Consider the following 10,000-nt stretch of genomic DNA (forward strand, 5'->3'; position numbering starts at 1 on the left):
TCAATCTTCATACTTGTAGACAAGAAATGAGCCTGTATTTTTTCCCTAATAGCATCCATCAGCAATGAATCAGTGTCATAGTCTAAGAGTTAATTTTGTTTAATTTCTTAAGGCTACATAGCTTTGGAATTTAATATTGGTATAGCAGACTTTTTTTTTTTACTTATGAACTGCTGACAGATTGACATCACTGGTCTCCAACACATTATTGCGATATTAGGAGCTCAGCTGGAATGCCTCTTCTTAGAAAACTGCAATCGTCTGACTGGTGGACGTATTCTTCCACTCATTCAGGTAATGGCAAAGGAAAGATCTATTCTCAATTATTGTATGTACAATAATAATTGCTAAATGGTTGAGTGCTTTTGCATAATGACATGTAGTACAGCTGGTATCTACAGTGTTTAGAAAATGTGTAGTTAGTTTCATGGTAACTTCTGTACATTTGCAGTGATACGACGTACAGTGTACTTGTAAAATGGTAATCATGTAACAAGAAGAAGACGAAACTCCTTTATTCCTTTACTCTGCTATTTGTGCACGGAGTCAGACTGGGATAAGCATTATCAACTGTGCATTCCACGTCCCCACAGTCGCATTGAACCCAGGCCTTGGCCATGAGGCTTTGTATGTGGAGCAGGGTTGCATTTTCCTCCCTCGTCAAAATTGACTCCCACCAAGGGTCCACTACCCAAGAGTAAGAATCTGTTATCAGATTTGTTCCTGTCAGCGTCTGAAAAGTTTATTTTAAACCAAGCATTAATATTTTTAAAATACAACCACACTTTGAAGTTTAACCCTTTGATGTCCAAACCAGCCTAAACCAGCCAGTCAATGGGGAACCCCTGGGAGTCAATGGGTTAAGAGTTTCAAACATCATCTTCAGCCATAGTGAGTGTAACATCAAAATTTTTACAAGATAATTCTTATATATATATAACTATCAAAAACAATGATTCTTTGTAGATTAAATTTTCGTTACAAATAGGTAAAATTCAAACAAACCAACAATATTACAGAGAACACAATTAACTGACAATGGCAAAAGTTTAAAAGTGTAATCTACAAAGAGTGATTCATTGTATTGATAGTTATATATATAATTATACGAATTATCTTGTAAAAATTTTAAGGTTACACTCACTATGGCTAAGGATGATGTATGAAACATCGAAACATGTTCCTTAAACTCAAAAGTGTGGTTATACCATTTGGAAAACCAAGTTTTGCAGGAAAATAAGCAATAGACCAAATCAGCTAACTCAATGCTGTATCCCATTTAGATCTCTGGGAGTTGAGATTCTTTGTGTATTGTATTTGCATTAGAATGTTGCATTCAGTTTTAACGCATTGACTCCTTATGCACCCCAGGGCACCCCCAGTTGACGAGTAAGGTGGTGTTAGCGACGGTACCTACTATTGTTATATTACGCATACATTCTCCGCATCTTGAGATACTCGGGTTTCCTATCGGTGATGCTTACCAAGACAGTGATATTTTTGCGCGGTTTAAAACTATCCGGAGAAAGTAGATCTTAGTAAGTACTCTAATGGTATCCAAAAAGAAAATTGGGGGTAACCATGCATTTTTGAGAGATAATTAAGCTTCAATTTGAGAAAGAACGTCATACATTGCTTTGTATTTTAAAGCTTTTTTCAAATATTATTCATCAATTATCTTTGAAAAATGGGTGGGTGGTACCCCCAATTTTCTTTTTGGATTTCAATAACACTTGTTAAGATCTACATTTCCTGCATAATCATAAACCGGGGCAAAAATACCTTTGAATTAGTAGGCACTGTCCTTAATTAAATAGAATAAGGTCTGTTTAGTCTAACTCCCAGGAATCAATGGGCTAAATGATATGTAAAATATCAGGAACAAAACGTTTTATTCCCCAAGTATTCTTGTTCCATATATTAATTATTATTTAATAATTATTATCTGGCCACGGAGGTTGTTCTCCAAGATCGTGTAATGGACCGTACAGTGCCTGCCAGGGTCACCTTACATGAAGCTACCGGTAATTCTAAATCTCTTCAATTACTGTAAGGAAGGTTATTTCATGTAGCTATTAACTGAACTCTGTATGGGGTTGAATCTATTTATTTAGTAGTATTATTACAGATCAGTTTTGTGGAAGCAGCCCTGGTCCTTTTTTTGAACAGTCAGACTGGATACATACCAATAGGTATTATGTTCTCTTATATACATTAAATTCTACTGAAGCTGGGATTTGTAGTCCGATAGCCATCTTTTTTCATGTTCTTGACCCAATGCCAATGTCATGTCTAAAATGCCATAATTATTTAGGGAGAAATGTCTTTTAGGCAATAAGCGAAAGATAAAGGGCTAAAAACAACAGACTGGCTGCTGTACATACCAATATTCAATGCTGGTTTTAAGATGATGGTAAGTACTTGGTGAAGAAGTGATTTTTTTTTTCTTTCTGACTAATAATGGCCTTTTGTGTGTGTATTATATTTGAAGGAAAATTGTCCAAATTTGAGGATACTTGATATTAGTGGTACAAACGCCAGAACTTTTCCCATTGAGAAACTGCAGGTAAGCTCATCTGGACCGTGAAATACCAATTCTACACTGGTAAAGCCTGGTTTTCACTAGCAATGCAAGCACAAGAGATTTGTGTCACATGAAAACGAACCATGATAATGCAAGCACATGCAAGCACACGATGCAGAGACAAAGATTTACTAGTTCCATGTTCTCTCTTACAATGTGGCACTGCGAGTGGAATCTGGAACAGGTCTCTTTGATGAACATCGCATCTCTGTTGTGCTTGTGTTATGTCTCATTTTCATACAATGCAGGCAAATACAGTGCAAGCACAAGGAAAAGGAAAAATTTTGATCCTTGTGCTTGTGCTCATGCTTGCATCTGTCCTCAGGCTGTTTTTAACGGTGAAATAAGCGCTCTTGTGCTTGTGTTGCTAGTGAAAACCAGGCTTAAGAGACTGTGGAGCTCAATTTAAAATATATAGTGGAGCAACCAATGAGGTTTATGGCCTAATGGCACTGCCACCTTGTTGAGACTATTTGAATCACAGAAAGACCTTTTTTTTTGCTTTCAGCCACTCCACAGACATATTATCATACAGGCTGTCAATGATTCTCATTGTTTGATTTTGCCGAACATCTCTTGGTTGTTATCCACTAGAGCAATCATTACAGTGCGACGTGCCTTACCGTGGCCACCTAACAATCAGATACGCCAATCAGGGTGTGCAAATTTGATTGGCAGTCACCCTTCCTTGCAAAGTTCGCACGGTTGTAAGTTGAACATCGTTGAATGGGTTGAGTTGACTTACTTACATGTAGTTGTCAAATGTGAAAGTTTGTTGGGTGGCCATGGTAAGGCGCATCGCACTGTAATATCTAGTTATGTAGTACCATCCAAGGGGCAGTGAGTTACAAGACAGTGGATTATACTTGCTATCCACTCTAGATCTTCCAACAATTGGGCCCAAAAGTGTTTTAAAAAATAATATTATCGAAATCGTTTTGGTACATTTACACTGGGGGGTTTCAATAAAATTTCAAGTTGGGAACTGGTTTGAATAGTACAGTAAATGACTGTTGTCATTGTCAAATGAATTTTAATTTTTTTCAAAGACCATTTTGAAAAAAAGGGGTACAGAGCAGTTTTCAAATGACTTTTGAAAGTAATGACGCGATTGCAATTGCTACACTGAGTGATTGGTTTAAAAATCTTGGGCCAGTTTATCAACCAATGTGAATGAAAACCAGAACCAATCGCGACTCGCACGCGCGATGTTTCTCACGCTTTGAGCAAGCTACATGCCATTGGAATTTCTACGAATTTGGATTGGTTTATTGCACTGTTAGCACCTGCAGTGATTGGTCGAAGTAATTACGGTAATTATTGACTTAATCACACTTTTGTCCTGTGCTTTGTAGGCGGGCTGTCCTAAACTCAGAAAATTGTTTCTGGCTAATCTGTTGCTTCACTCCACGCCAAAGACTAATGAAAAGGTACTTCTTGTTTTTAGCTAAATTAGGCTTAAATTTCTTTTCCTGTAATTGCGCACATGTAGGAATAATTTGTTCACTTCAGGTATATAATCTGGCAATATTGGGACGAGAAAAGATGTTGAAAAAAATACACTAACAGTAATTTTGGAGAATTTTTTTTTGCCTAGGTTTATAAATAAATTTTGACCATGGTTCTTTAAAATGTGGTTAATTTATTCTTTCCAGAAAGCAATTGGCTTTCCTGATCTGCAATTCCTGGAATGGTCTGGTTTTTATCATGGAATGCAGTGTACAAATGACCACTTACTCAGGTAGGTTGTCGATACTGCGTCATATCGCATCACCTTGTACATGTATAACATTGATTGCATTGAGACTATCAAATAACTTCATTGCATGCCCTTGCATCACATCGAAGTCTTTGACTCACATCTGTTGTTTTTAGAGTAAAAAATAATAATATCTCAGAGTGTCATTAATGGCAGTCTGACACACAAGAAATTCCATGCACCACTCTGAAGTGGCCTTGTAATTACGTATATTGTTGAAAGGCAGCTCTTCAGAAATAGATCAGAGTTGAAGTCACTACCTTTCCACATGATTTGAAATTTGTCCCTCTTCAAATTATTTTATTCTGTCCAGAAATGGGCAAATGAATTAAAATATTTCTACCATCATCATTTTGTCTTTTAGGATCCTGCGTTCCTCTCACAATCTTGAAAGTTTAATCATAAGAGGACCCAATCTGATAACTGCCGAAGGATTTAGTGTATGTTTTGCTTACCATGGTCACGCAATTGTTGTGCATGACCTTACATGGTCACGCAATTGTTATTGTCGTCATCGTTATTATCTTAACTATCACCACTGTCAACTTCAATGATCCTCGCTGTTTTTGTCTCTGTCACCATCATCGTTTTTGCTATTTCATTATCATCGTCGCCATTATTGTCATCATCATCGCCATCAAAAGAATAGCTGTATTTTTGCAATGATGACCGGGGAATATGCGGCAAAATTCTTAGTAGTCCTAGCAGGAGCGAAGCTATGACCTTTCTATTACTAGTATGGAGGCTTTACCGCAGAGCCGAAGGGAAGCCAGGAAAGATGAGGTAGTAAAAAATCTCAAGTATCATCATACGTGTAATATTTGCAGTGCCTCCAAAAGCCAGGCAAATTGTAATCGATAACTTTTTAGTTGTTGATATGAAAAAGTTATCGATGGCAAAACATCGCGTGTGTGATTAAGTTATGGATTACAAACAGCGATAAATCAAGACGTTGACAACAACCAGGGTTCGTGCCACTCCTTGAAGTCCTTGAAAAGCCCTGGAATTTAATTTTGGTCGTCAAGGGCGCTTGAAGGCCTCGGAAAAAAGGGATTTGGTGGCAAACTGCTTGAAAACTCCTTGAAATTTTGCTTGGGTTAAAATTGTTGAGACTGCATCATGCATGTTAAGTTAAAGAGACATTCCAAAAACTGAGCCCAAATTTGACTATTGGGGAAAGATTAAATGCAAAAATTAAAATGCCTTTGCTTGCACTTAACTCGCGTGATGTGGGAAAGAATATGAAGGTAGGCTTTTTCGTTCGTTTATCACTTATGGGGCAAAATCAGGAGGCAGCGTGGCCGAGTGGTTAGGGCGTTGGGTTTGCATGCGGCTGTTCCGGGTTCAAATCCCGTTCTAACCTCTGGTTTGGATTTGTTTCCGGTTGTCCCGGATTCAACTCTACCACGCTTTGTAAATAGCCAACTGGTTGCCTCCTGCCAGTTGGGGTTCGTAATATTGTTTCTTTTAACTTTGAATTGTTTCTTTCACATTGTTAAAAGTGGGGTGCCTGTAAACTAGCTTGATAGCTAAGTGCACTTCCACTATAAACAAGGCATATATTTTATTTTGGTAATCAAGAGGGCATGATTTAGTTAACACTTGCTTATCCAAAGCAAGCGAACTTACAAGATAATCTTCTTCCAGATTAAACTACTTTTTTGGCCTCGTATAGAATACATTTTAAGCTCTATTTCTGTTGACAGCAACGATTCTTGAATTGAACTTTAACCAAATAGGAGCGTGTTGATTGTCATTTTTCGCGGCACTGATCGGGCATCCCTCAATAATTTTGCCCTTAATGTGATAAACATGTAATTGCCATGTGCCCTCGTGCAATTGAGGATTGCTTTCACCTGTATTTTCAATGTTTTCCAAATTGCCCTCGTCGCATCGTGACTCGGGTAATTTTGTGAAAACTTTGAAAATACGCGTGAAATTAATCGTCAATTGTCCTCGTCCGGGCCCATGCGATTTCATGGACAAATGCGCTAATGGCTTGAACCCAGGAGTCATAGCATAACGAAGTAAAGTACGATCGTCTGGGTGAGTGTAGTCTTTCATTTTTTGTCGCTGTTTCCCCAAGCTCCCGCAAAATATACCGGTCATCGACAACTAAACCGTTTCGTATATGTGGAAACGCATTACCTAACACTAATAGGGAAATAGTCGTCGATAACAACATGCCTTGTCTGTAGAGGCTCTTAGTTATCATGAAATATATATGACATCTCTGAGCGTTCTCCATATTGTCCAAACTTACCGTAACAGTGGTTGTCCATGAAGACGACTAGCTGGGAACCCTTTCAACCTCGTTCAGTTTTTCCTCATGCATTATTTCTTTAAGTCCCCATCTAGAAATTTCTCATGTAAGGCGATGGAGACAAACAACTTGTACTGATACTCATTCATTTAAAACCTGCCACGGCCATTTTGCACAGTGATCATAATCTCACCCACGTTGTTATTCTGGTTTTGAAAACAAGTATATTTATAATTCCTCTTTTATCCCATCCCAGAGTCTACCAGACTGCCCTTTAAAGACACTGACATTTCACAACGCATCATTTTCGTCTTTTTCTGCTGTTGTCAATAAGGTAAGGATATTTTAAAAAGGAGACAGTGGCATGCAGTTATTGTTTTGTTTATTCTTTTGAATTGATAAAATCCAGATCTTAATGTTGACACTAAAACCAAGGAAAAATTGTTAAGTTGATAATTTCTGCCAACATTTAAAAGGAGAAACTTTTAACAATTGCAGTGGCACGGTACTTTGGAGTCTTTAGACATTTCCTCCAGCAGAGATGTTGGTGATAATTGTATGGAGCTGTTGGACAATGAATTTGAAATGCAAAAGCTACGGGATTTAGACGTGAACAACACAAATATCACAAGTATTGGCTTAAGGTGAGCTACAAGCATTGTTTTTCTTTACCCAAGCTTCACGTGCGAGCTATGACAATGAACAACCTCGTTCCCAGGGTCTGTCTTGTAAGAGAGATCCTGGGAAAGAGGTTGGACAATGGGCCATTTCCGAGTTGCTGTTTGTCTCTGTTTCGAAGTGGGTCTTGGTGCTCAACTATGGCAAGGGAAATGGTTTTGATTTGCATAAGAATACGCAACTCATTGCCATTTGAATGGTTGTGCACCAGAACTCGCTTTGAAACTGAGGCATGCAGCAACTCGGAAATGGGCTATTCCTCCACCTCCTTATTTCAATAAGCTCTTAGAGCTACAACTGACCGTCCTGATTTTTCAATGACTTTGTGAAGGGCCGCTGCTACTTTAGTTTGAGTTTTATTGAATGGGACTTTAAAAGTTCCAAACATATCAACCAAATCGAAAACGCACGAACTACCACTGCCAAGAAATGGGAGCCGTTCGTACCCTGTTTACGATTTAGTAATGCGATGACCGTAGTCTCCAAGAGGTATCCAATATATTTTCCGCCAGAGACTTTTAATATCAAGGTTTATTCTGGCCCTAAATTGTCTACCCATGAGCGCTTCTGAGGTTACTCTGTCATAGAATAATGGAGCATTAACCTGCTATGTAAAACGACAACCAAAAGAATGCTACCTTTGTGCAGGTGGTGGTTTCAAATATTGCGATATAATTTATGTTTCATACTGTACTTTCTGTAGAGTTTTGTCAAGTCTTGTAATGTATTTGATGTAAAGTTCTGTGGGTTTTAAAGGGGCTATGTCGTGTTATTTTAGGGTGTTTGGGGAAATCTTAAGTTTATGACGAGTTGAAACTTGAACAAAGTAATGTGGAATTCCTCTATCGGTAAAATTATCGTGACATCATAAGCAAGATGATTGTGAGCAAAAACGACCTATATCCAGGCGATTTGCCATAAACTTGAAAAAAGTCGGGGCAACTTTTGTCAAGATTACCCAAATGCAATCCGTTTCAATCTTGTCCATTTGTGTCCATCCATGCTTCTCTTTCCTTTTGCTGCATTTCCTTTATGTTCTTCAACAGTTTTAAGTGGTTATTGCAATGTTTCATTTAACTTTTTGGGCATTTTGGGTGTCATGAAATTACATCACTTTGCGTGACATAACTCCTTTTATTATATCTCGCAGATAGTACGCGCGCTGTAATTGGCTAAATTAGCGGGCCGTATTCTACAGTACGGCCCGCTAAATTTAAAATTTCGACAAAACATCATCTAGCGAGTTTTTCATGTCATTTCTGTTGCATAAACTTGTACTGAAAACTGTTTGAATCTTGCAAGCAACTATTTCAAACTTAACAGCCAAGAAGATTTAGTTTTTGGGATTTTGGCACGGCATTCTTTGTGGCAGTTGAACCTTCCGCTTCACTTTGACTAGCTTCCTTGCCCGCGCGCCGGTTAACCTCAGAGATATAATAAATATCTTACTAACCTCGTTTTGTCGGCTTTTTATAGTTATTTGTGTCAGATACCGACTTCTTCTGTTTACTTTCGAGCTGAAAAATAGTTTGTAGTTTAGTCTGTGGCCCACTTTGTGTACAGATAGTTTGTTTTTGTAAATTGTAGGGGTGTTATTTAAGTGTGGCCATTTCTTATCTACAGGTTCATTTTGAATGGTTGCCCGAATCTCAGACTGCTGAATTTAATATCATGTCGCGGATTGCCCAGAGGATTTAAAACAATACACAGGGAACAGGCCATTCAGGGTCTACGACGTACTCTTCTGGCTGGTGAGGGGGATTCAAATTAGGTACTGCGAGCAAGTACTCCAACATCGTTTCCAGGGTCTCTCATCTTCACGTTTGCCTGGAGCGGGGAGACCACGCGGTCTGTGATTGGAGAACGAAACAGTCGATAATACAACAGAAACAATGCACCAAGCCCTGATAACGAAAGAAGCTACAGGTCGTAGGAACCAATGAAGATAGCAGTCTAGAAGAGCTACCGGATCACTCCTGAAGCGAGCCAGGAGAGACCCTGCCTGGTTGGGTCTGGTCACTTGTCTCCCAAAATCTGGCAGATTGCAAATGTGTTTCTGGCGAAGGGGCATCCAGTGTCAGTTTACCGATACCAGAAGTTGCAAGTAACACTAGAGTTGCTGGCTCTCTCCCGCCTTAATCAGTCTTCTCGTGGCTTCACCTTTCCTTGGACATTTGTATGGAAAACAGAAAAGCCTGCACCCAAATTTAATGATAGCATGACGATGCTTTTGCTTCTCTTGTTTCACTTTATCGCCCATTCTATCCAATACTTTATCCAGAGATCTCCTCACAGATCCCTTCTTTCCTATGCAAACGCAATACTGGTGACAATAGACGTCTGTTACGCCTTGTTCTTTTGAGTTTAGAATGTGTCGTAGACTTGTACACAAGTCGACATCTCTCTAACTGCGGCAAGCCAGCGAGCCAGCGAACTCACGAAAACGTACTTTTGGTAAAGTCTAAATTTGTTGGTTTTTTTTAACTGTGTGCATTTGAGCAAGTTATTCCTGTTGTTAAACTTATTTAATTAAAACCCCTTAGCACCCAAACCGGCCAGAACCCCCGGGAGTCAATGGGTTTCATGAAAAAGGACGGCTGTCTGGAAATGAAAACGTTCAAGGAGTTTTGTTATACCTGCCAACTCAAATACGTTTTCTGATTGGAGGAGAACGTGTCACGTGTCATTGGCCAAAATTCATGACGCCCTAGGGCAA

General features: G+C 38.9%; 1 protein-coding gene across 2 annotated transcripts in view; it reads left to right on the forward strand.

Moving 5' to 3' along the window:
• Positions 1 to 9,866, forward strand: part of LOC137993551 (F-box/LRR-repeat protein 6-like) — a 15,169-nt gene extending 5,303 nt beyond the window's left edge. For both annotated transcript variants that reach the window (XM_068839475.1, XM_068839474.1), the window contains 8 exons: positions 181 to 294; positions 2,492 to 2,566; positions 3,940 to 4,014; positions 4,240 to 4,325; positions 4,708 to 4,783; positions 6,863 to 6,940; positions 7,105 to 7,250; positions 8,908 to 9,866. In XM_068839475.1, coding sequence (XP_068695576.1) covers positions 181 to 294; positions 2,492 to 2,566; positions 3,940 to 4,014; positions 4,240 to 4,325; positions 4,708 to 4,783; positions 6,863 to 6,940; positions 7,105 to 7,250; positions 8,908 to 9,055 — 798 coding nt within the window. In that variant the 3' untranslated portion in view covers positions 9,056 to 9,866. The remainder of the gene's footprint in view (positions 1 to 180; positions 295 to 2,491; positions 2,567 to 3,939; positions 4,015 to 4,239; positions 4,326 to 4,707; positions 4,784 to 6,862; positions 6,941 to 7,104; positions 7,251 to 8,907) is intronic.
• Positions 9,867 to 10,000: the final 134 nt, after the last annotated feature.

This window comes from Montipora foliosa, chromosome 2, assembly GCF_036669935.1.
Source record: "Montipora foliosa isolate CH-2021 chromosome 2, ASM3666993v2, whole genome shotgun sequence".
NCBI lineage: Eukaryota > Metazoa > Cnidaria > Anthozoa > Scleractinia > Acroporidae > Montipora > Montipora foliosa.